The sequence below is a fragment of the Polyodon spathula genome, chromosome 1, assembly GCF_017654505.1.
Source record: "Polyodon spathula isolate WHYD16114869_AA chromosome 1, ASM1765450v1, whole genome shotgun sequence".
Classification (NCBI taxonomy): Eukaryota; Metazoa; Chordata; class Actinopteri; order Acipenseriformes; family Polyodontidae; genus Polyodon; species Polyodon spathula.
Genome location: NC_054534.1, coordinates 19,003,173 through 19,030,692, shown reverse-complemented (window position 1 = coordinate 19,030,692; position 27,520 = coordinate 19,003,173). Strand labels below are relative to the sequence as shown.

The 27,520-nt window shown below is 37.7% G+C and overlaps 1 protein-coding gene across 3 annotated transcripts in view; it reads left to right on the top strand.

Moving 5' to 3' along the window:
• The window catches only part of LOC121315149 (colorectal mutant cancer protein-like), a 146,689-nt gene extending 119,414 nt beyond the window's left edge, over window positions 1–27,275 (top strand). For 2 of the 3 annotated variants that reach the window (XM_041249121.1, XM_041249142.1), the window contains 13 exons: window positions 1,853–2,016; window positions 5,177–5,383; window positions 8,159–8,305; window positions 8,768–8,857; window positions 10,004–10,152; window positions 11,278–11,418; window positions 14,634–14,734; window positions 17,338–17,524; window positions 20,346–20,580; window positions 20,953–21,165; window positions 23,570–23,667; window positions 24,810–24,932; window positions 26,513–27,275. In XM_041249121.1, the coding sequence (XP_041105055.1) occupies window positions 1,853–2,016; window positions 5,177–5,383; window positions 8,159–8,305; window positions 8,768–8,857; window positions 10,004–10,152; window positions 11,278–11,418; window positions 14,634–14,734; window positions 17,338–17,524; window positions 20,346–20,580; window positions 20,953–21,165; window positions 23,570–23,667; window positions 24,810–24,932; window positions 26,513–26,693 (2,036 nt within the window). In that variant the 3' untranslated portion in view covers window positions 26,694–27,275. The remainder of the gene's footprint in view (window positions 1–1,852; window positions 2,017–5,176; window positions 5,384–8,158; window positions 8,306–8,767; window positions 8,858–10,003; window positions 10,153–11,277; window positions 11,419–14,633; window positions 14,735–17,337; window positions 17,525–20,345; window positions 20,581–20,952; window positions 21,166–23,569; window positions 23,668–24,809; window positions 24,933–26,512) is intronic. The other variant, XM_041249131.1, reaches the window with a different exon arrangement.
• The last annotated feature ends 245 nt before the right edge of the window (window positions 27,276–27,520 follow it).

Below are 27,520 nucleotides of genomic sequence, written 5' to 3'. Positions count from 1 at the left end.
CATCCCAGATCATTGCAGTTTATAACAGTGTTCACAGATCCACACTGATTAGGTGTTTGTTTCTACTAAAAGCTTTGCAGTTCGGTGTTTTGATAATAAGGTGCTTTGCAGTGTTTCCCTCCTAATACATTATGCAGGTGTTTGATGTGCGACACTCACATGATGCACCTCTTTAATGATGTCTGTAGCTCTTCTCCTCACAAAAAGTTACAAGTCCAATTTCACCTATAGAAACTTGAAGCAAACAAGATTTTAGTGGTCCCTTTTTGCATGTGCACCATGCTCCACAAAAGAGCATACTTGTTTAAGCTTTCTAGAAATCAAGTGCGGAAATGAACCTCGTCTTACTGCTAACACTGTATTTGAAATTCAGAAAAAAGAAATAGCTGATGAAGAGGAAATGAGGTGAAACATCCTTGAAGTAATATTTATTCAGCAACTCCTCCTCCAGACATAACACTGTGACGACAATGTCTCTCCCTTTCAACAAAGTTAAACGCCATTGACATTTTTAGAAACAGTATAGTTACTAATATTTTTTGTTTTTTTATCTGATTGCCTGTACTTATATTCAAGATGCAGTGGTTGCTTTTGTTTTTGTGTTGTTTGTACAAAGTACCTACTGCTTTCAAAGGACTCATGTAAGTAAAATATTACATTCAGGATGTCAAAAACTTTGCTTTATAAAGAACTAAAAGTATTCCTCATAAAACAAGCCCACATCTGACGTGGTGGTACCAGGAGTGTATCTGTTTCAATAAGTCAGAATCTGGTAAATCTTAATTTTTGCTGATAACTGCCAACATTTAGCAAATAAGGTGGTAAATGACCGGAATTATGAAGAAATAGATAGTGCTTTTCGGACATTTACCGAAAGCTTATTGGTAAAGGCAACTGGTTATTCTCGAGATCTTCTGGTAAATGTCCAAAGAAAAACATTATCATGTTTATATCAGACATTTACCGCTTTACTTGGTAAATGTTGACATTTACAGGTAAATCTTGATTTGCCAATATTCAGACTTTTACTGTAACATACACATTTGATTGAGTGATTTCATATGTTGTCTCATTAAGGACAGGGACAAAGAATAGGATACATTGTGTTAGGATCTCCAGATTTCCATGTCGCACTAATAGCACTAATAATTCTAGATTGATTTGTGAATGAAAAGGGATTGTAATCGTTTCTGTTTTGTACTTTTTTAAATTTGTTTTATTTTATGGAACCTAATTCCCTGTGATCACAAAGAAAGAATAAACATTTAAAGCCTCATTACGAAGCATGTACCTTATGCAAAACATGATTACCATGTGCAGTCCTGTTCACTATGCCAGTTTCCATAGCGGAAAACAAGGATTTAGCGGATGCAAAATGAAAGGTGTGGAATAGCGTTGCCACCTCATTTACATTGAATTAAGGCTGTTTATATATCAGCATGTTAAACACAGATAATGAGCTGCCGTACATTCGTGAGCTATAAGGTTTTGCGCATGCAAAAATGCTGCCGCAAAGCAGAGAGCATAAGCGGCAGAAGCTGTGTACCGATTTGAAATGTTGACCCTGGAGTTTAAAAACACGGAGGAAATGTATACCTTTCAGCAGGAATTGTTATCTCTGTAATGTAAAAGAGCCTTTTTAATTGCTGGAGCTACAGTTTGTTTTGATTTATTAAACCCACACACAAAGAAGAAGAATTTGCACACAACTGCTTTCATGAGTGGTGTAGTTCATCTTTTGACTCTTTGATTCTTATACAGCAGTTGGTTCGTGCCATGTGATCATACTGCACATTCACTGCTCTTCTTTTAAACAATGGAAAACAAGAATGTCTTTATTCTTTATTTACAGATAACTGTAGTGACCTGAACTCAGAGCTGCAGAGGGTGCTGACGGGGCTGGAGAATGTGGTGTGTGGACGAAAGAAAAGCAGCTGCAGTCTTTCGGTGGCCGAGGTGGACCGGCACATTGAGCAACTCACTACTGCCAGTGAGCATTGTGACCTTGCCATTAAGGTACTGATGGGAACAAAATACATTCTTTTCTCAACCAAATGAACACTTCAGTAATCCACAAGATACTCAGTACTGTTGTGTCGAGATGCCATTTCAGTTTGATTATTTACTGACAAAGGTTAAAAAGTTGATTAAACCCCAGCACACTGTGTTACTATTTCTTATCCACTATTAAAACGGATTCACTTTATTTGTATTGTTGTTTTTTGGGGGTTTTTTTTGCATATTATTTCACTTTCATCATGTATATGTTTGTACAAAATCCCTTTTAACTAATTTAACCATAGTATGTGTGGAATATGCTCTTTAAAATAAACTTCAGTATTATAGATAAGAGAAGTCCATTTTGTTTAGCCTTTCACAAGTGTGTTGATAGTCTTAGCGACCTTGACTTGCAAGTGAAATTTGAGAGAGCAAATTACAGGGACTGTAATTCAGCATCTCATTTCTTTGCAGTGGATCTTCAGCAGACTGCAAAACAATTTCACTTTCACTCGCTTGATAGGAATTGATAGCAAGTGATAGGAATTTTATTTGTGGCTCTTGAATCAAAATCTGTTTGGCACTGCTGTCTCACTGGTACATAAAAAGAGCTGATTATTGTCTTAAAAGATGAATACCAGACCGTCCTTGAAGACATTGTTTATTCTTTTTGGAGGGATTGATTAATGGAATGTGAGCATGATAGGACTATATTATTTATTACAGACATTTGGACTGCTGGTTTTTAAGCATTTTAAAGCTGGCAGGGCTAATGACTGAATCACATGACAGTGAACTCATCTTAAAAGCTCACCATGTCATTCTGGAGCCTTGAACTACAGAACTGCTATGAAATTCTGATAGCTACCTCATATACAGAATAATGAGAACATGAATAACGTTTCCTGTTGAATTATGCCACAAACCTTATTATTTTAATGAAAGCCAATGCTTATAAGAAGTAAGACACCTGGTTAGTTTTGCATATAGCTTGAAATATGAAATATGTGTCAGAATAATATCCCTGACAATAGGGTTATGGTGAAAGTAACTGCATGTCATTCTTTAGATTTTCCCTGCTATCTTAAGAAATTAACAAGGGTCATGGTAACTGATGTTTCACCTAGTTCTGATTGGCTGTTGAAAGCTGTGTATACCTGAATTTAGAGGAAACTTTGCAGGAAGTTATTACACTTTCTCCCGGTGAAGGTAATTTTATGTACATTTACAGTACTGCATTAGCTATTGAAGGCAACTCTTGAGAACCACCAGTTTTGTTGAAGCTATGCATTGCTGTGGATATTGGTACTGGTGGCTTTTTAGTGGCACTGATAATAAGTTTTGTATTATTAAACAATAAACCTGTCTTTAGGTTATTTTATTTTTTTCTGATTAGAAGATGATAGAATAATAAAATGAGAATTGCAGCCATATCCGATGACTGAATCTTACAAAGTCTGATAAAGAGCAGCTGTGGTCTCAAAGCTCGTCTTTTATGCCAGACAGGGCTGCTGTAAAACGTGTAAAGTAAGATGGTTGGTCCAGTAAGACTATGTTAAATAATTGCTTAAAACAGCTTAAATCAGCAACATAGATGAATTCCTTGCTCGGAGTAAATGAACAGTGAGTGCTGCTGTGCTTTTAATCATGTTGGCAGAATGTACACCCAGTCTTCATTAGATAGGATCTCAAATAGTAATCCACTATATCTTTGCTCCCTAAATATATTCAATCCTAATCTAACTAGCCTTTGTTGTAAAATACCAAACACTTAGCTCTGAGTTGAAATATTATTGAAGGTTGACACTTGGCTGAAGACAGATTCAAAACCTTGAAAAAGAACTGTCCAGCAATGTGCCAGTCACATTAACCATTACCAAACACTGTGCTGACTGATTCCTTACTGCTACATAGTGTTCTGTAACACTTATGGGGTAACACACTACACAGATATGACTAATTTTAGGAAAGTTAAAAAACAGTATAATGTTCCTGAGCATAAATAGTTACCTTTCCTGAGACATGCTGCTACTGTATGTGTAAGATGTATATTGGCATTGAGCATCAGTTTCTAACTTACTATGCAACCTTTGACAAGTGGCTTTACCGTATTTGCTTGAGTAAAAGTCGACCTTGTATAAAATTCGACACCCCCACCCCCCCATTGTGAGGCTGAGATTCGATTGTAATTTTTTTTTTTCCTAAATATATGAATAAAGATACCCTGATGGCGTTTGAGTGGCAGATTTGCAAAAATAACAATTTTATAGCACTTCTACCTAGAACCGCCAGACCCGTTATTTTGACATGTATTACAATAAGGTACATTGTTTTTTGAATATCCTACAATGGAATTATTTGAGTTTACAAGCCACACCCCCACTTCCTTCCTAGCCCACATGGAAGTATGTATTTCAATGGAATGTGGGGGTGTGGTGTGGTCTGGCTGTAATTCAGTGAAGCTGTGTCTGTGTTTTACATGACAGCTCCTGGATGTAAACAAATCTGGGATGTTTTTTATTATATATATATATATATATATATATATATATATATATATATATATATATATATATATATATATATAGACAATGTTGGAATCGTTTTCGCCAAATCTTGAGATGTTTGCGTTTTGATTTGAGAGAAATTAGAAGCATTTGCTCTGGCAAAGAGGGCAACAAGGATTTGCACACAACAATAGAGGTGCTGCTGTTTCCCACAGAAGCACTCTGCTGCAGGGTCACGCAACAGAAAAGGTAACATGTTTAGTTATTATTATTATTATTATTATTATTATTATTATTATTATTATTATTATTATTATTTCCCTCCATAGCGTTCATGTTGCCGCCGGTCATCGCAATCAGTAAATATAGGCTTTTACTATAAGTTATAGATCGGTTCATATGTTTTCTTGTTTGTTAGTCGAACCCCCCAACTTCAGGATTGTGTTTTGGGTTTAAATTTCTCAACTTGTATTCAAGCAAATACGGTATGTCAGTCCTACACAGGTACATCAGACAGGTAATGGGTGATGTAAAGTTAATGTTCCCTTTAGTGAAGTGAGTGGTTGATTTTATGTTTAGTAGCAGCAGTGCAGTACAGTATATCTTCCTTGTTGACGCAACACCCGTAGTTGAAGGCCTGACCGGTGTCTCTGTAACATTCTTCTCTGCAGACAGTGGAGGAGATCGAGGGGGCACTGGGTCGAGACTTCTACCCCAGCCTGGCAGAGGAGAGGTCACGCTGGGAGAAAGAGCTGGCTGGCCTTCGGGAAGAGAATGAGAGCCTGACCGCCATGCTGTGCAGCAAAGAGGAGGAGCTCAACAGGACCAAGGCCACCATGAACGCAATCCGAGAGGAGAGGGACCGGCTCAGAAGAAGGGTAAGTTTCTTCAAAGTAACAGCCTTCTCCTTCCTGTGTTCACATTGCTATCAGCTGGTGGCATTGCCTGGACCTACTGAAAGGTAAAAAAAGAAACTAAGTCAAGTAAACAAGGTTGTGACAAGTGCCTTCTTCAGTGTAATCTACAGTATGTTGAAGAAGGAACTTGTTGAAACTTGTGTCTACTCTGATCCAGTTTGATCTTAATGTTTGTTGTCATATCTTAGTATTACAGTAAATATCAACAGTTGGTTTTATTTATATTTTATAAAAACAGCAAGTTCTATATTGCTTGTGTTTATTTTTTGTATGAAGAGCTAAAAGAAGGCTTTGTGTTTTCTTGGTAGGCATTACATTCAAGCCACCTCATCTTGTTAATTTTCCACTGTGGCACTGATAAATGACAATAAATTGCTGCCTAGCAAATAACCCATGTGACACTGTCATCTATTTAGATCAAACTATATACAGAAAGATTTTAAATCTGTCTGGTGAAGGCAGAGCTTTGTTTAAGTTGATTTATGACTGATTTTATTTATTTTTTTGGCTTCAAAATACTGGTGTTTTTACTTTTGAAGGATGGGGGGAAATGTGCAAAATATTTATTATGGACATATGTGTATCCTCATGTAGTTCAATATTACAAGGAATGGATTCTAGAAAATGTGGCTGTCAGAACTGATTTTTATATTATTGTCTTGCTAAAGTGATTTAACTCAGGAATGTCCACTTAAACAGAAAAAACCTCATCTCATATTTTTGTTTTTGGATTTAATTTAGTTAAATTGTTAGTTAGTTAAATTGTGAGAGCAAAATAAGTTGGGGATGACCACTTTAAGACCTGTAATCAAATTTAGTGTTCTCCAAAGACTTTTATGACCTTGTTAAAGCTTAATCAAATCAAATTAGGCATTTAATATATTCAGTAATTGAGACTCATTGTTAACAAATCTTGTACTGCAGCTGTAGCCATGAAACAGCATGCACAAGGTTTTTTTTTAGCTTTTCTTGCAGGTCACTGACTAAGCCTAAGGTGTCATTTTCTATGTGTTACAACTGAATTCCGAGCTAGCTCTCCAATGGAGGTATTTTGTATTCTGTGGGCTTTACACTTTTAAAATGTATTGGAAAAGTACAACACATGTTAGCTAGCTTCATAATAAAAGCCTGCCATTTGGGGTTTTGGAGGAGCAACAAGGGTAATATGGATCGATTTCTAGTGTGGAAAGTGTGGCGTGCGTGATTAACAGAAGAGTGATTGCAGTGAGGGGGGGTACTGCTGTGGGGGGTTCCTGTCAGACCCAAGATGACTTGTCATTGAAGAGGCTGAATGAAAGGAGCTATGCAATGCGGATCATTAGCCCACTTTCATGCAGGATTGTTTGCTCCTTCCTTGTTATCGTCTGTCTTTTTCGTGATGAGGTGATAGTTACAAGATGTTTTATCAACTTTTGTGAGTAAAAAACTATTTTGCTTATTTGGTTTTTCATTGGTTTCCTGATACTCTGTGTTATGAAATATTCAAGAGCTAATTTGTTAGAATTGCTACAGAACAGTGTGTACAGCAGGACACGTTGTCAGGGAGTGATAAGGACCTGCACATTGCTCAGTTTTCTTTAAACTACTTTTCTTATTCCCTTTAAAAATATATAAAAGCAAGCAAATCCTGTCTGTTTTTATTTGCAGAGAAAGTGATGCAGGAATTTAATCTTAGTCTGGAGAATTTAGAGTCACACAGTTAACCTTCCTCTAGTCTTGTGACCTTCCCAGAATGCTTCTTTCCTTTAGGTATTCTACTGTATGTACGACTGATGTTCCAGTTTTATTCCCTAACCCGTAATAGCTTCTCTATCTACACTACCTCTGAGTGACATATTTGACTTTGATACATTCAGATTAGTCTTGTCTGTAGTACATTCGAGGAAACAGTACCACTGAATATATGTCAGGTATTTTATTAAGGCACTCAGCAGATGTCATAACCAAAAATGATATGTTTTGGTTCTTAGCTTGTGTTTTATACTTCCTTCAGACAGCTCTTTTCTTAATAACCCAGTGGTTTTCTCTTGTATAAGAGGTTTTCAGTGTGGTAAAACAGCACTTCTTTCTCTCCTGTTAAAAGATATTAACAGGAGTTAAAGTAGTACGTGTTTGGCCTTGAAGATTCCAGGAAAATAAGTGGCCAGGATGTTGCTGCCAGCCCTGCCCACAGAAAATAATACTCTATTTACCAGAGTCCACAGAGAGTGAATGGAAAACTGCTGTAACAGCTGCAAAATCAGCTTGTCTTCGTAAGCCTGAACTTACAGTCTGATAGCTAGTTTCTTGGCTAGTACACATTGTTTTTCCTCGTTCTTCACTGTGTTTGCAATCTAGTTACACTGCAGTCTAATTAGGGAGCCTGCGTCAAATAGAAAAACTTGGCTAATAACACATGAAAAAGTGACACACACATCTGTAGTCCTGCTTTTAACACAGGGAATGTTCCATTTTATTTGACTGTCAAATAGCTGCATGTGTTTATGTTGTGACATACAGCACTCGAACAGGATTAAGTAGAGTAGTGATGTATCTGGAGAATGGCTAAATATGTCCTGGCTTCACCAACAAGGCTGGTGATACCTAATATTTTCAATTTTCTCTTCCTGAAAAAGAATGAAAAACAGATGAAATAATGTTCTTATAAATAACTGATTACTATTGTAATACACTGCGAGCTAGGATCATGGGTATGCAATAAACAATGCACCTAGTTAATAGCGCTTGCACTTGCAGGTACGAGAACTGCAGACTCGGCTGCAGAGTGTCCAGGCGTCAGGCCCTTCCAGTCCAGGAAGACTGACCCCAGTCAGCCGCCCCATCAACCCCAGCACTGGAGAGCTGAGCACGAGCAGCAGCAGCAACGACATCCCCATTGCCAAGGTGAGTGGCAGACAGAGCTGGCAGGCCATCTGAGAGCTGCTGCTCAGCTCGCTGTCCCAGAACACATATACAAATAAATAAATAAACTAGTGCTTATATTATGTGCAGCTGCTGCCCAAGGACCACAGCTATCTGGGGGAAAAAAATCATCTGAAGCCCTGAAAGGAGCTTCCAATCTCCCCTTGCAGTAGCCCCTTATCTTATGCTGTATTGAAGACTTGATAGCAATTTAGTGGAGCTGTTTAAGTACTGTGCAGGTGCCATTCTGCCTTAATTGAGAGGATGTATAAATTTGTATGAATTCAAAGCAATTTTCACCCCCTAGATGTCCCCAGTGATGTGGATATTGTGGATGCAGAATTTAGGTCATCATGATCACTGGTTTGTGAATCGTTCGTCTGAATAAATTGTAAGTAACGGCAAACTTTATTGTATTATTTTTATTTTTATTTTTTTTTGTAGGTGGCTGAAAGAGTAAAACTCTCCAAAACAAGGTCAGACTCCTCCTCTTCAGACAGGCCTGTGCTGGGATCAGAAATCAGCAGCATAGGGGTAAGAAAAATGAAATGCCATTGTTTGAGGTACTTTAACTTAAACAGCAAACTGCAGGAAGGGTGTACTTGTTCAGGGTTGGATTTCGATTATCAAAGCCATTTGACTTGAAGGGAGGAAGCCACAAGTTATATTTTTTTTTTAACAACCCAAGAAGTAACTGTGGCCTCCTCTTTTTGAAGCTAACCATACCTTCTTATTGAACTTTGCTGAAAGCTCTGTGGTAAAGGGTTCTAATAAAGCAAATGTGTACCACATGATTATAATTGGTGGTTTGGTACCAGGGTTTCGTCAGTCATGTTCTCTTTTTTCACTGTATTTGTGTTTAAAAGTAGAACATATAAACATTAAGAATAATTTAAGTACTTTCATGGAAAGTGAAGATGTGAAAAACATCCATAACTAAAACTCAATGCAGTAAAACACCTATCCAAACTAACTGATTACAACTATGAAATTCTTTCTAGTCAAGAAAACCCCTAAAATATATCATTCAACCCCTTGACCTGTACATATACATACAGTACTGAACTGTTTCTGTAAATACTGGAAATTCAGGGCTGAACTGTGCATTTTCTATGACAACAGTACAGAAGAACTCAGTACACGAGAAGACAAGGTGTTTGGATAACCAGGGATTGGATAATTAAGGTTGCAGCAGTTGTACATTTAGAAATACTAAAAAAAAACAAATGAAAATAATAATAAAAACAAATATGAACTAATTTCAAACAGTAACAGATTTTTTTAAACCAAAAAAGTCTGTTTAACTGGTTCCAAACAATTTCTAGAATTTCCACTCCTTGGTAATGAACACATTTTCTATTGGTGGACGAGAGGTTTCTAGGCTTCATGAATTGCATTATTCTATCTAAAAGAAAATGTCAAAGTTTCACTTTAATGGGAAGGCCAAAATATGTTCAACAGTTATGTATTTGAAATAAATAAGAGTTTCAGTTTGGTCTGATTAACTTATGATTGCTTACTGGATGACAGTACTCACACATATGAAACAGCTTGTGCATGAAAATGTGACACTTTAAATCTCTGTCCATGAAACATTAATTATCTACTGAATATAATACAACATTATTTTGTGTGCATTTTGTGTACTAGGCTGATTATGTGGTGTGTTTATTTGGACAGGTGTCCAGCAGTGTAGCGGAGCACTTGGCACATTCATTACAAGACTGTTCCAACATCCAGGAAATCTTCCAAACTCTTTATTCGCATGGCTCTGCCATCTCGGAAAATAAAATTCGGGAATTTGAAGTGGAAACAGAAAGGCTTAACAGGTAGGCTGATTATTGAACTATATTGAATACCTTTTAGGACTTTAATTAATTAATAAAGTTTAGACCACTATAGTTAAGGATACAATTTTGCCATGGTAAAAGTATATACAAATCATGTCACCATTCTGAGTAAAAATAGACAATTTCATAGAATAAATATTAATAGTAATGTATTGTAATGTTTAACATGTATTTAGTTGTCTTTTAACACAAGCTCCTACTCACTTTATTTGTTTTGCTTTTTTTAACTGTACCTTTTCAAACAACAGTGTCAGGAATATGCTTACCTTTTAATTTTAACATGGATTCCTTGTCCAATGTAAACAAAATAATAATCTGAGCACTGAAATAGTTTTGTAAAGTGAGAATTTTACAATATTGTTTTTGTTAATGTCTATTTAAACACAGCTGTGGCTTTGATATAACAAGTTAACTTTTGATGTAATGTCTGTCATCCCTGATCCCTGAACAAATTCTGCCTCTACACTGTTCCACTGACAGGTACTGTTAAGCAGTGCAGAGCCACTACTGCAAGAGCTGAAAATCAGGGTTTCATGCTTATCCAATACTGTAAACCGTACTCTTTTGAAGTTTTGCATTATTGCTCTGGGATATTGCTCTGTTAGTTGCTTTGCCCTTAATTTCACCACTTTGCACTTCCACCAATTTCACGCTGACTGGAAATAAAGGGTTCTGTGAAAGTGGTGACCATCGTGGTACAATGGTATCTTTAACTAGAAACAACATTCTTAAGACTTCATGAGCAACATGCTGTGTAGACAAAATATTTGCATAGAACTGATTGAAGTGTACAGGCCACAAATCAGTGGCTGATTTTTGCACCAGTGATTAGTAATGTAAAGACTTTTGTAGAACTTTAGGAGCATATGTGAAAGTTTTAGTTCAGTCTGTAGATGACAAATGTCCATAACTGTGTCTTCTGTCAAGACCAGGGATTGAATAGACATTTTTTAAAGTGCCCTCTGTTGACACCTGCTGGAGTAATAGTCTAATATACCTTAAGAGGGGATTGACAGTCTGCCTGTCTGCATCTGTATCGAAAAATCAATAAAAACAAAAACAAAAAAAAAGAATTTCATTCTTAGATACAGTTCTTGCTTTCAGCCGAATTGAGCACTTAAAATCCCAGAATGACCTTTTAACAATCACCCTGGAGGAGTGCAAGAGCAATGCAGAGAGGATGAGCATGCTGGTTGGGAAATACGAGTCCAACGCGACAGCCCTGAGACTCGCCCTGCAGTACAGGTAGGTTGACTGAACTCCTCACTGCAGCACTTTCAAGGAGCAGACAGAGTAATTTGTTATTTTCTCTGTAATCATATGGTATTTCAATTAATATTGAAAGGTCTTTACTGTTTATCAATATTATAGAACACGAGATTGAAAAAAATTAACTGATTAAGACAAGTAGAAAATATGAATAATAGTAAACATCATGCCTGTCAGGTTATACAACCTCTTCCCTTCCAAATAAGCTGAATGAGTGGACTAGAGAAGAACATGTGTATATATATATATATATATATATATATATATATATATATATATATATATATATATATATATATATATACAGTGCCTTGCAAAAGTATTCAGACCCCTGACCAATTCTGTCATATTACTGAATTACAAATGGTACACTTGAAATTTCATTCTGTTTGATATTTTATTTTTAAACACTGAAACTCAGAATCAATTATTGTAAGGTGACATTGGTTTTATGTTGGGAAATATTAAAAAAAAAAAAAAAAAACTGAAATATCTTGCTTGCATAAGTATTTAACCCCTGTGCTGTGGAAGCTCCCAGTTTGCACATGAAAGAAATTGCCCTAACAAGGACACAATTACCTTACCATTGGCCTCCACCTGTGAACCATTAAAGTTGCTGTCACATTTTCTGGATAAAAACCCCACTGTTGAAGGATCATTGGTAAGGCTGTGAATCTGAAGGAAAATGAAGACCAAAGAGCATTCTACAGAAGTTAGAGATAAAGTAATACAAATGCATAGATTAGGGAAAGGGTACAAAATAATATCCAAGTGTTTGGATGTCCCAGTGAGCACAGTTGGATTAATAATCAGGAAGTGGAAGCTGCATCACACCACCCAGGCACTGCCAAGAAAAGGCCGTCCCTCAAAACTCAGCGCTCAAACAAGAAGGAGACTTGTGAGAGAAGCCACAGAGAGGCCAACAATCACTTTGAAGGAGCTACAGAGTTCAGTGGCTGGGAGTGGAATAATGGTGCACCAGTCAACCATATCAAGAGCTCTGCATAACACTGGCCTGTATGGGAGGGTGGCAAGAAAGAAGCCGTTACTCAAAAAGTACCATCTGAAAGCACGTCTTGAGTCTGCCTGAAAGCATGAGAGTGACCCAGCTGCAATGTGGGAAAAGGTTTTGTGTCTCAGATGAGACCAAGATAGACCTATTTGGCCAAAACTCAAAGCACTATGTGTGGCGCAAACCTAACACTGCCCATGCCTCAAGACACACCATCCCTACAGTGAAGTACGGTTGGTAGCATCATGTTGTGGGGATGCTTCTCATCAACAGGGACTGGGCATCTTGTTACAATTGAAGGAAGAATGGATGGAGCAAAATACAGGAAAATACTGCAAGAGAATCTGCTTCAGTCTGCTAAAAAACTGAAGCATGGGAGGAAATTCACCTTTCAGCAGGACAATGATCCCAAGCACAAGGCCAAAGCAACATTGGAGTGGCTCAAGAATAAAAAGGTGAATGTCCTACAGTGGCCCAGTCAAAGTCCTGATCTCAATCCCATTGAGAATCTGTGGCACTATTTGAAAATTGCGGTCCACAAGCGTCGTCCAACCAACCTGAACAACCTGGAGCAAATCTGCCAAGAAGAATGGGCCAAAATCACTCCGACACTGTGTGCAAAGCTGGTACATACTTATCCCAAAAGACTTAAAGCTGTTATTGCAGCGAAAGGTGGCTCTACCAAATATTAATGTGTTGGGGTTGAATACTTATGCAAGCAAGATATTTCAGTTTTTTTATTTTTCTTAAAAATAATTCCCAACATAAAACCAATGTCACTTTACAATAATTGAATTTGAGTTTCAGTGCTTTAAAAAAAAAATATCGAACAGAACGAAATTTCAATGTACCTGTGGCAGAGCAAAGCTCTGCCCTTTAAATTGGCAGGGATGGGGTTAACTTCCCCTACCTGCCTGGGTTTATTATGTTCAGGTGGCTGGGGTTGATTAGTTGATTAGGTTGATTAACGATCAATCAGCGCCCAGCCACCTGATATAAAAGGAGGCCTCTGCTTCTCATTTGGAGAGAGGGAGCTGAGGAAGCAGGTTGGGTTTTTTTTGGTTGTTTAGAAAGTTTGAATCCAGTGAAGGCATTGCCCAGCCTGGAAACTGTTATTTTTGTAAGTTTTGCTTTTTATCTTTTTTGTGTTTAAATTGCTTTGTTTTGGCCCTTGTGCCCTTTCATTTTGTGTTTATTTATAATAAAAGTATATTTGTTTGAACTGAAGTCTGTCTCTGGGCCTCTATCCACTCGCCAGCCTGCCACAGTACCATTTGTAATTCAGTAATGTAAGAGAATTGGTCAGGGGTCTGAATACTTTTGCAAGGCACTGTGTATATATAGAATGAACTAAAACAGCATTTAAACTATTGCCATAGTCCTCACACCTGTAAAGTAGTATGGACAGTATGAGCATCCACATCAATGTGGCCCTTTCAGACCTATGGTGGCCTCATTTCTAAGCGTACAGCAGTTCACAGAAGGGGCTCATCACATTCTCTTAAGTTTAACCATATGACGGGTCACTTGCCAGCACAACAGACATTTCCCACAATAACCAAGTAACCACAATCCTCCTTCCAGCTGGAGGAGAGCAATGAGTGAGACCACAGGCTAGACTTATCACTCTTTTTTTTTTTTTTAATGCTGCTTCATATTATCCAGCTGAAGCTTGGGTATGGGTTTGGGTTAGGGTATGTTTAGATAAGAGCACACAGAATACATGTTGAGACTTCCGGGTCTCTGATATGCCATCCTCTACGGGGGTTCTGTGCATAATTCATTTAAATAATGTTCTAGTTTTTTAACGCAGTTAGATTTATTGTCAATGTTATCACATTGCCAAAACTGTATGACTTTGAGCAACCATTTTAATTGCTGACACCATACGGCAAGAGACAGGACAAATACAGCCGTGAAATAGCCGCTGCTTGATGGCTTTGCATGACAGGTTACATGCATTGGCTTCATTTTTATGTGATATTTCCTTGAGTGTGGTGGGGGCCAACAGTACCCAGTGATTTATTTTTTTAAAGTAAAGTAATGTGAAAATGTGATCTCATGAATGCTAAGTAACAAGTGTAGGTGTTTTTAGATTTTTTTGTTTTGTTTTGTTTTACTATAGTAAGATAAGACATGATGTGTGTATTTACTGTAATCTTTGCGTTTTGGTTTGCAGTGAACAGTGTATCGAAGCATACGAGTTACTACTTGCCCTGGCTGAGAGCGAACAGAGTGTCGTTCTTGGCCAGTTCAGAGCTGCAGGTATTGGATCAGTAGGTAAGTAGTGAATGGTTTCCAGTAAGTGTGCTCCTGCTGAAGGGGAATATACTTTCATCAAGGGGTTTTTCGACAGGATGGGTTTGTATTTTAAATGGCATGACCTTGGATTGAACCTAGCCTAGGATAGATTGATCCTAAAGAGTTCTATAAAGCCACCAGAGCCTTTGAAGAAGCCCAGGCAGTCTAGAGTGTGTACTAAAAGGTATCCCCTTGGTATTCGTTTTCAAGCAAGTAAAGTGTGCTCAAGCAGTGTGTCACCTTCACACCAAGCTAGAAACAGCTATGTTAAACATAGAGGTGGATGCAGCGGTCCAGATAAGCTGTGTACCTGCTGTTTTTCCCCATTCAAAAATCAGAAATACACACAATTTAAACTGAATGTATAAAAATACATATAGCAATTTTGCTGCACAGCTTGTCTGCCTCCCCTTCTGCCTCCCCTAAAACCTCCACTAACAACTACATCTCCCAGAATACAATGTCTTCATTTACTAGGAAACTGTACACAAGAAAAAACAACCCAACAAGCGTTATCCAGTCTCTGGCTAGCCCTGCTGTCTGCAGTAAGAATAAAAATAATTCGAAACTACACAGGTTGAAGCGTAAATACCCCAGTCCAACTGGAACCATCGTCAGAGGCAACCTCTATAAAATGGTGCCTATAATATTAAACTAACTGTTTTATAACTTATTTATCCGTTTCCTTATTTTATTTATCTGTATGGCTTTATATTTTTATAGTTTTAAAATGTTCACTAAGTTTAAGAATTTAATGTTCAAATATAAGTAACGTAATTAATTTGCAGAGTCAGTGTGATACCTCAAAAAAAAAAAATGCGCTGAGCCGATAAAGAACCTTGCGGAACACACGCGTGGTTGTACAGCAGTTCAAAGTAACATTGCAGTTAAAATGGAAGGCTCTTTTTTAATACTTACCGCAATACCATTAAAGAATGTACAGTATTTGTCAAGATGATTCATGAGTTCTAGGTGATGTTGCATTTTACCCCCTGAAAATATGTTTTACTCTCTCAGTGTTAAAATTAGAGGATAGAGTTACTACCAGACCTAAAACCTTATCTGGAGCGCTGAGTGGGTATACTTCCTATTCACTCTTCAGATTGTTATATATTTATGATATACACCAGCAATTTATTTTTTACCTAATTAAAGTGAGTAATAAGATGTGCTCTGAACTTGAAAAAAACAAAAAAACATTAATGTATAAAAAATGTTTAATTTTCTGTGTTTCTTGTAGCAACTGAATTTAATATGTGATTGACACCTGCCGTTGCTACAATGTGATTATAATACATGGCCATACAGAATATTAAAAAACAAAAATGAAATGTGAATAATGATGAATTAGATCTATGTATAATTCAATTTCTACCTTTAACGCAATCACTCATTTCTTTTTTTTTAAGGTTTAATGGGTCTTGATTTTGACCTATCCACAGTTTTGCCACCTTTGTTATTATGGTATGTGCCTATTAACTACTAGGCACTATCATCTGTTTATAAAACATCAGGCAGCATCAATTTAAAGGTTTTATAAGCATTAATCACAGGCATGTTTTGCCAAACACTTGTGTGTTCAAGTTCAAATCACCCCCCTGCAGCTCATACAAGCAAAATTAAGTGAGGCAATCTAATGCCAATCTTACCCTCCGTTGTCTCTGCTGTTCTGTGTTTGATCTTGACAGCATCCTATTATTTCTTCAGCACTGTCAATCTGCTCTATGACAAACACTAAAGCACAGTACCAGATCTATGATAAAAATGAATTAAAATTCTGGTCTCAAATATCCTGTCTAGCCTCTTTGTGCTCACGCTTCTCTTTGAAAAATGTCAATGCTTTTAATTCATGCTAAGCTTGTATCCATCCACAGCAATACTAGTAACAAAGACAGTTGTATTTAGGATCTTTCCTTTGGTTTCAGTTTGATTTTAATCGGCAGATTTTGTTTTTGTGTTTGTATCTTTAGTTTCTTTTGACGTTTACACAATACAATACCACAATAAATGCATAGTTGCAATTATTTTATGGGACTTTTATTGTATTTATCAGTTTAACAAACCTACACATTCTAGGATCCATTTTAATGATCTAAAGTGGCAGATCTTAATACCGCCACCCTAAAATGTAGAAACCTTTTTTTTTTCCCCGCACTTACCTGATTGCAGTGTATTTTTATTGTATGTATTAAAGTTGACAACTGTGTCAATAAATTACCCACATAGAACCTCCAGCAGGATTTATACTGAGTTACAGGGATGGCATTTGTAGTCTCCACCGGTAAATTCAATAATGGACCACTCTGTCCCCAATAGTAGGATATATTAAAAAAAAACCAAACAAGCAAACTATACTTTTAGGTGTCTTTACAAAATCTACTTTATGTCTGTGGTTTTGGAACACTAAAGCAAAAAAATATATAAAATACTGTTGGTAACAGTCTGCAATATGCCTAAGTTTGTTCTTTCTTTGGGCAGGTTGTGCAACCCTCAAAATGATTGTACTCAAATATTTACTAAATCCACCTTTTTTTTTTTTCTCCATTTAATGTATTAATTGTATGCAACTGCATTGTGTTAAGCAGGTGAGCAGACAGGTGATGAAAACATTACCCAGATGCTAAAGCGGGCGCACGACTGCAGGAAGACAGCTGAGAACGCTGCCAAAGCCCTCCTGATAAAACTGGACGGCAGCTGCGGAGCAGCATGTGCAGTGACAGGATGCAGCGCGCTACCCTGGGAGAGTCTGTCTTCAAACAGCCACACGAGGTCAGCTGCTCCGTCCTGAGACCAGGGTTGTTCACATAGTCATCTGTGGGCGTGTTTCAGTGTTCATCACTAGTAGAGGAAGCATATCAGTTGCTGGGATATTCACATTTACAATAAAAAGGGCGCATTGGATATTTGCTTCATTTATTTACAAAATATAGATGCTTTCAGTTTAATTAAAGATGTGTAATGGTAGTGTTTAGATTTTGATCCTTTAGAAAAGTCAGCACAAGCAATTGGCAGAAAAGCCATGACGTGACAGGTTTGAAATCTGAACAGTCCTGGTTTAAACTGTTTTGCATGCCATGTCTACCACAATATGGCCGTGCTATAGCATAGCAGGATTTCTATCCAGATTGCAGCAGCTCCTTGTATTAAGACCTGTTGCCTGGAATACTGTGTGTGAAAGATAATCTTTGGCTTTACGTAAATGTTCCCTTCTTTATGAAAAAATGAATGGTAAAAGATTCCTCTTGAACAAAACCCATATCTCACTGCATGTTTTTGCTCAGTATAGACTTTTTGGCACTGGTACAGTTAAATAAACCAATTGCTGTCATCAGCAGGGCAGCTTGGTGACTTGCCAGCCATAGTGGGTGTGATGAAATATCAGGATTAGTTTGCACTTTAGAAAAGGGCATGCAAGTAGAAAATGGGATTGGAAATGTAAAAGTTTCAGCCTGCCAGGTGTTAATATTCAGGGGATGGTGAGTAATCCTGCAGTGAGGAGTGTAGTTATTAGCACACAGAGTATACAATCGGATAATAAAAAGCTTATTTTCTTTTTATATATATATATATATATATATATATATATATATATATATATAATATATATATATATAATAATCACAATACCAGAATCATTTCTAGTCTGGATTAATGCTTAATGACTTGTACAGTAGATAGAATAGTGTAACTGTATTTAATTTACTTTACATTTCACAAATAGCCTTGCAGTTTAAAGATTGCATTTTCTGTTTCATACTGTCCTTTTAATGTCTGGCAAACAGGTTTGTCACAGTGGGCACTTAAACCATTATTTTAAGATTGATGTTTATTTATTTGTTTAATTATTTTTGCTTTGTATAATAAAATACAGTTTGATAGTCATGAAACTAATCTCGACTTGTTGGTCAACCTAATAACAATTTCAAACAGTTCTATGCATTCCACATTTACTTTATTCCATAAAAAAATAGAAAAAAATGTTGTTTTCATCTAGTTTTGTCTGCTTTATGCAGGTCTTGAATGATGGTTTATAATTAGATTTGCATAACACACTCATCAAAATTGTAATAGCAGTTGGTTAGTTTTGGAACATTTGTTTATTCTTATGAGACTTCATTATTCCTGGAAACGAGCCTTATAAAAGCAAAGCCCAAAAATCCTCCAGCAATGTTCTCTTATTTGATATTGTAATTAGCATAAAGGTTTTGGAAACTCTTTCTGCCAATGCAGTTTTTCCTGTGAGGCTAAATGTGACTAATTTTTCCCAGAATGTTTTACATTAATAAAATTACACAGTGAGGCAAATAGGTGTATTGCTAGCATCACCTTTATTTCCCTTCAAGGAACTTGTGACATAATGCTGTAGTATATATAAATGAAGAGGAAATGATTGCTTTGATCATGTGCAAACAAATGGCAATTATCAAGCTGATCGTTCAGCTTCATCAACCGTATCAAGATTAGCAGTATTTTGCTTTTCACTTTTTTCCTCAATTGCTGGTGATTTAAGATTTCTTAACCCCCCCCCCCCCCCCCCCACACACTTTGACTTCTGTTGTTTTTGCTATAGTAGTTGCTATGGCAGCTTTGTTTTAATTGATAGAAAAGTGTAATTGTTTTCAAATAAAGTAAATACAAAGCAATATATGCAAGTTTTCTGATTATCTGTCAACTGGCAACGTTCCCCTCTTAAAAGAGGATATGACATGTTGGAGAGTCTCTCCCCCCTTCCTCTCCCCCCTTCCCCTCGCTGAGAAAGACAACCCTCCTGCTATGACTACATACATCTTGAAGTCCATGGTATTCACATCAGAGTTGAGTGCCTTTTCAGGTAGAAAGCTCATGCCAATTGAGTGTGGAAAAAAATGTACCCTGAGAGCACTGAGCTCCACTCAGGCCTCTGAAAATCATAACCTCGACTAACAATTTAGAAAACACCTTTGAAAAGTCTATGTTTGTTTATGTAAATAAATACCAGCAAATGCGTGTGCTGTGGATTTACTGCCTGACCTGACGTCACCACGGAGTAATCTTTGACAGGCTCTTAAATGCAATAGCTGGCTTAGATCATGCCTTTTGGAATGTAGACATTGATAATACTGAAAAGAGGCTGTTTTAGTATTGTATAATCATAGTTTTGCCTGAAAGAAAAGACACCTCTAATTGTACCTGGAGAAATTACTGGTGCTCTTTTTGCCACTATAAACGTATATCTATTATTTAGACACTGATAGAATCTGGCCAGTTATTTAATGAAGTTGAATGGAATATTGGAATTAACCAGTTCAACTAAATAGAACCTTTTAGGCATTCACCGTAGATCAAATATTTACTGTTTTAACAGGGATTAGGCTTCTTTGTTTATTGGTAGTTTGATAAATGAATCAACATTTCACATCTTTCAGATTAAACCTGTTGAACTTTCTAGTGGAGTTCCCAGTGTGTACTGGTGTGTCGGCAAGAGAAGAGGGAACGCAAATGACCTGCCCTTACTCCTGCGCATTGACTATACGATTACATGTCCTCTTTTAATCCTCTCCACATTCTTAAAGTCAAATCTAACACTCTATTAAAATGTTTTACTCTCCAGCACCACAAGCTCCACAGCTAGTAGCTGTGACACAGATTTCACAAAGGATGACGAGCAGAGGCTAAAGGACTACATCCAGCAGCTGAAGAATGACCGAGCGGCAGTAAAGCTGACCATGCTGGAGCTGGAGAGCATTCAAATCGATCCCCTGAGCTACGACGTCAAGCCTCGGGGCGACAGCCAGAGACTCGACCTGGAAAACGCTGTTCTCATGCAAGAGCTCATGGCAATGAAGGTACACTGCTAAGTCAAGGACATTGTTGCCAAGATCAGCAGAAGGATTGGCTACAGTGAAGGGGAGGGTGGTGTCATCAGACCCTTTAGATATGGTGCATTTTTACTGGTTAGACATCTCCCTGAATTATAAAAACTCTGATTAGATATGGTTTGAGAATCTTATCACTCTAACACATAATAGTATAGGCAGGAAGTCAATATTTGTTTACAATTGGCATTGTTTTCGGTTCCACCAAATAAAAAAGGCAAGTAGCTGAAACCTGAACTATGTACTGTGAACAGTAATTGAGCGTTAACAACTACTGTCTTAAATACGTTTCTATAACATGTGAATTCAGTTTGACCTCCCCTCCTCATTTGCTGTTGCCAGGAGGAGATGGCTGAGCTGAAGGCCCAGCTCTACCTGCTGGAGAAGGAGAAAAAGGCTCTGGAGCTGAAGCTGAGCACGAGAGAGGCACAGGAGCAAGCCTACCTGGTGCACATCGAGCACCTCAAGTCTGAGGTGGAGGAGCACAGGGAGCAGCGAATGAGGTCCATCAGCTCCACCAGCAGCAGTGGAGGTGGCAAAGACAAGCAGGGCAAGGTATGTGCGAGAGTGGGTAAAGATGATAATAATATGCATTTTACTCGACTGGATTGAGATCCAGCTAAAGAAGCTTTGATATCCCTGTTGCACTCAAACCTGTTGCTGCCCCTTTTAGACAGATGGTCTTGCTGGTATTGTCATTGCCGTACAGGCAGAACACCATCTGACATGGTATCCAGGTACAATTACCACACAATCTTGACATGAACAGCTATCAGATCGAGGTCCAGATGAGGTCTCATTGATGACCTTAACCATGGGAAAACTGTGTAATCGGATACATATCAAATATAACGCTGAGTGTACATAAAAGGACATTTGCATGCAGCGTGGAAGGAGTTCTGATTCCCCTGCATGTTCCTGTAAATATGTTTTTGCTTTGCTTATTTTTATCCTTTTGATTTGGTTTCTGCAAATCGGCCCGTTCTGCACATTGTGTTTTATGGGTAGTGAGACTCGGGTCTGTAAGGCTGCAGTAATGCAATATTGTCTGAGGTTTCCCCTGTCTGAAACGCAATGGCCTCCCCCCTCTTCCTTTTATAGTCAGTCAATTGGTTTAGTCTGACTTGGTCATAAATCACTGGACTGTGAGCAAAAAAAACCCAAATAAATAAATAAATCTGGTAGTTAACAGTATAAAAGAGAGATTTATCAAATGTAAAAAAAAAAATGAATTATTTTAATTGTACACAAGCTCATGGAGTTTCCAGCTGTACACCAGGAAGTTTGCAATAAGAGTACCAGCAATCAGAAAATGAACAGTTATATAGCATTCATGGTTGGCAAGTGTCACACATCAAATCTAAACAGTCAGAACAGTATTACTCCTGTTGGAAATACATGTACCGTTTCATTGCTTTTTAGGTCCAGTTTTAACAATCAAGTAACATGTGACCCTGAAGTTCAGTCTTTTGATGCTGGAGAGGTCGACAGCAAAGACAATTGTAGACCAGTGTGTTTTAACTTCAGTTCCAGGGATGATGGATAAACAATCCATTTTTGTTGTCATTTTGTTCATTTTTACTTTTTTTTTTTTTTACTGGATTTCTGATAGAAAAGTGCTGCAGTTGAGAATCATTTTATTTGACCTTTGGGCATGAATAATTGTTTAAAATGGAGAATACTTTGAAATTGTTTTCTATTACTATTTTGAGGTACAGTATCTGCAGCTCTGTATTGCTTCCTTGTGGTGGAGAGGTTGGTACAGCTGCATTTCACTTAGTTGGTCTTATTAATTATTGGCTCCGTGAAAAAATATGCCCTGCAGAAAGGACTCCCTCGATAGCTATGTCTTGGCAAAGGTTGATCCTGGAATTTAGTTTCTTATCCGCAGTGTAAATATGCAACCCTTGGGTCTGTTGGAAAATGTTACAGGGCATTAAGCCAGTAGTAGGTAATCCAGAGTTTATTCTGTACACAGTTATTTAGCATACTAGAATAACATTGTTATCCTCCTATATCAGTATATTACCATCGGGATGCAGGTCCTGCACAGAACTGGTTTGTTAATGGGTTTTAATGTCATGTAGCGAGACAGAATAATGTATTGTTTTGTAAAGTCTGGATTGGTAGTTATTCTTCACACATAATGTGAATCATAAAACTTGATAGATCTGTGTACCATCCTCCCTGGTTAAACTGCTGCTGAAAGTGAACTGTGAAGGTACTATACTGTAATGGATTGTGACATTACCATAGTACATTGTTTACTGCTTCAGTAGCTTGAAATACCCACAAGGAATCATTTCATAAAAAGCAACATATTCCAGGGTTCTTGGTGCTTTATTATGTAATCTGGAGAACGGTTCCACTGGGCTGTGACTCCAGTTACACTGGCTTCATCTGTGAGACATTAGGCTGTGCTAGCATTACTGGAATTTAAAATCCATGCTAATGTATTACTAGACACTATTGTAAGGTGAATCTCTTTTTCAAATCAATGGGATGCCTTTTTTACAATGTGGGAAGTGTAATATGCATGGCAAGGTTCTGCCGTGCAGAGCTACAGAGTTCCAAGATTCTGAAGTTCTGCTTTTCCTTGGAGTGGCACAGATCATAGTTGTGACATTTCAGAGAGCAACCAAGTTTCAGACCCCCGTTTCAATGTGTGGCCTGCTTCCTAATTCATAAAGTGGGGGGGGGGGGGGGGTTGGGTCTGGTAAAAAAAAATAAATAAAAAAATGTCACCAGCAGCAGAAAATTGATTTTATTTGCAATGTAAGTCTTACATATGTTTCAACAGCTGTTTCATGGGCAAAGTGTCCCTTATCCCTCCAGCAGAGTAAAAGTTAATTTACCTTTGCAGTAGTTAAGCATATGTGCTGTGAGTGGAGCACGCTGGTAGTTAAGCTCCCAGTGGAGAGGTAAGTTTGTGTCATCACTGTTGTTTTTTACTTCACAGGATTCCGGAGATGGGGGGACACCAGCTGTAGCACTTTCCGATCTAAGAACCCTTAATGACAGTGATCTGGCAGCAGAGCTTGCAAATGCACTCAGACGGTAAGTAGCACATTAAACAACTTGGAACTTCAGAGTACATTTTCAATGTTGGCTTGCTTTTGTTGCCTTTGTAACTGATAGAGGGAGACGTGTGCTTAGTAACAAGAACATACGTGTCTCCTAATTGTGTACTACTGGGTTGTCTCCAGGGAAAGTGGACTAAACAAATAGAAAATGTAAAACTGAATTTGCAGAATTTACTTTACTTCCTAAAGCATGTTGGTCATTAGGGGAAGCAGCTGGTTGCTTACTGACAAGTAAGAAGTTGTTGTAATAGACTCATCACTGTCAGCAATCAGACAGCGCAGGGACACAATCAAAAAGACAAATAATGCTTGGGGATATATTCAAAAGTTTAAGAGTACAAATCCAAGGATGTTATGATGAGGTTGTATAATGAACTGGTGAGACTGCACTTAAAGTACTGTGTTCAGGTGGCCCTGGAGAGATTCCAGCGAAGAGCGACCAGACTAATCTCAGGGTTTAAAGGAATGAGCTGCAAAGAAGAAAAAACCTAATCTATTTAACCAACAAAGAAGAATTAGGGGGACATGGCCAAAGGCTTTAAAGTCTTAAAAAGAGATAACATAGTTAACTCTAACCAATACTTTAAATGCAGTACAGAAACCAGGACCAGAAGACACATTTGGAAATTAATTGGAGATATAGGACAGAGGGAAGGCGCTACTTGTTCACAAAGAGAGTAGTGAGGGTATTGAATGGGCTACCTAATCATTTTGTTGAGTTAGAATTATTTGGATCCTTTAAGACCAAATTCGACAAAGTTTTGAAATCCATCAGCGACTAGGAACTGGACCAGCTTAGTTTGTAAAATGTTATGTTCCAACGCTAATTCCTTGTTTTCCTTGGGATTGTATTCTGTATATTAACATTTCAATAATCTTTCCATGTTTGTTTTATAAAAATGTAGATACGTGGTCTGAACCAAATTAAATAGTGTTCTTTTATGAATAACTAGTGGTTTTATAACCCTAAGTGATGGTGAGCAGTGGAAAGGGCTGCTGTTAATTGAGTTGTTAGATGGCCATGCATTTTACTCTGTAGACACTCACACAGTCAGGCTTTACTTCTTTTTTTTGTGAAGATATTGTTATAAAGAGATCATGTCTGTGATTTTGTAGAGAGAAGAAACTTAAGAGTAGAGCCCAGGAGTTGGTGGCCGCTTTGGAAAGACTCACAAAAAGCAGCGAGGTGCGGCACCAGCAGTCTGCAGAGTTTGTCAACGACCTGAAAAGGGCCAACAGGTAAGAGCTGCACTGCCATACACAAGGCCTTTTAATGTTAATGCAAATCAGAAGTGGTGACTGGGTCTAGGATTTCATGATATTGGGTTAATGCATATCAGAGAAGTGTCACAATGTCAGTTCTCAGGAGAGACTGACTGCTTACAAGAATTGGCGCCTCTGTCCTGAAACTGAAACCAGAACACGTTACAAAGGCCCTTTAGCAAAACCCACTGATATCCTAGACTGCATTCAAATGTCTGGTATTGTTAAAGACACATATATATTGATACATTAGCAGTTTTAGGAATCTAACTTGGACCCTGCTTTTCAGTTCAACTTCGTGTAACCTCACATTGTGTGTAAAAAAAAAACAAAACATATGAGTTTAGTTTGAATTAGGGTTTATTGAAACAGTTAGCATAATGCCACCCATGTGGCACAACGTACTGGTAAGATATTGGTCAAATTTATGTTATACTCAAAATGTATTGCTAATAGCAGGTTACCTTCCGGAGCCTGAGTAAACACAGATGTGACTGTCCTACATGCATAGCTGTAGGTTGGGTGTAATCCTAGCTGTTCTAAAAGAGAAGAAAATGGTATTACATGTATTACACTATGTAACACAATTTTTGTTCCTGGGTAGTAAGTGTTATTTCCTAATTGCTTATGCCTCAAAAGTATAGAACATGGCTATTATTCCCCACAATCTTTGCTTTTGTGACCAGGACAGCGATATTTCAAAATATCACTATTTCCAGTGGGAAAACAGGCAAATGCGTGTCTTTTCGTTCACATAGTCAGAAAAAAACAACATATGAATCCAAATTAACATGTATTTATACTAAAGTAATACAAAAATGACTACAAAAGATTTAGAAGTGAGTAGTTTTTCCAGATTTACAATTATACTGTATTTAACCCCCAGCCTGGCTCCTGGGTGGTAATTACACCTATTGCTTACATTAACCATTTACAATGGAAAACAATGTGTGGCTTAATAGTAACCATACATATCTAAAGGAAATCATTTTGTTGAAGATTTTTATTGTATAGCCTAGTGAAATACAATGTACCAGACAGAAGTGGTTATTTTTCAAATACCACATGTATATGTATTTTTATTGTCTCACACTGTGACATATACTCAAAGTCCTGGGGAGCCCCCTGGTGTTTAACATGTGAAACTGACACCTCAGTGTTTAACATGTGAAGCTGACACTTTACTGTTAAAGAGGATCTGTTTCCACTCAATGGTTGTTGAATCCCTTTAAATTGTGCACGTCTATATAACATAACCCTTATATTTTACATACATGCTTCACCAGTAAGGTTCTACTAAATAGAAAGCCCGCTCATTCTGTTTGAGAAACCATAAATAAAGGAGGACCTATAACTCTGGGCACACTTTTGCAGTGTCATGCAATAAATTACTCTCCGATAACACGATAATACACGAGCACAGCAGAGAACACTAAAAAAGCATGTATCAAGTCAGTTTGTATTGTGCTTGATGAAAGGAATTCAACCCTCTAGAGCAGCAAAGCTGTTTGCTATTCTTCCTTTATGACAAACTGCCATGTTGTTTCTCTTTCCAGCAACCTGGTTGCAGCCTATGAGAAAGCAAAGAAGAAACACCAAAACAAACTGAAAAAGCTGGAGTCTCAGATGATGGCCATGGTGGAGAGACACGAGACGCAAGTGAGGATGTTGAAACAGAGGATAGCACTGCTGGAAGAGGAGAACTCCAGGCCTCACACCAATGAAACCTCTCTTTAAGAAGAGATCATTGGCTCCCATAAAGGTGCCCCAGTGAGAGAAAAACTCATGCACTGCTTTTAAAGACCTGTAACATGGACAGTTTTTGCTGCGTCACCTTGAGATCATCTCAGCTAGCAATCATTTCTGACAAATGCATACTTTACCATGCAGTCCTTTAAGGCACATACATGTATCATTGCAGTATATCAGCTGCTGCTGCTGCTGTTGCTGCTGCAACCCACTGTCATCGAACTTCAATCTTTGGAGAGCTTCACACTTGAAACAGCACACACCCTTCTTCAACACTTGTGGATGAAGACAAAAGCAATCTCCTCTTACAAGCTTGTTTGATTTTGTTCCATTTCCACCAGCAGTTAATTCAATTATCACGACAGAGAAAACATGCTTGCAAAGCATTACCACAAGAAGTGCCATTGAATGTATTGCAGTACCTGTCAGACTTTTATACTGTGCATCACACATTATTTTACTAGCTGCCATGGTTTCTGTTAGTCTAACTGTCTTAAGTTTTTGTTTCAAGATCATTTACAGTATTCTTTTTTGCAGACCATTGTTTAAGGTTGATAATAGACACCCCTATAGTTGTTTTTAGGGCATGTTTAACCAGATACATAACTCAAAATCTAAAAGAGATCCTTACAGTCACTGAACTGCCTTTGTATAACCAGTCTGCTCCATTACAGTGTTAGGACCTACAGTCAGTGTTTACATGCTTACAGTCAGAATATACAGCTATTCTGAATAACTGGATTACATGTGCATTGGCATTTGTATAGTTTTTTTTTTTATGTCTCAAAGTGTTATTCAGATACCCATATGAAATT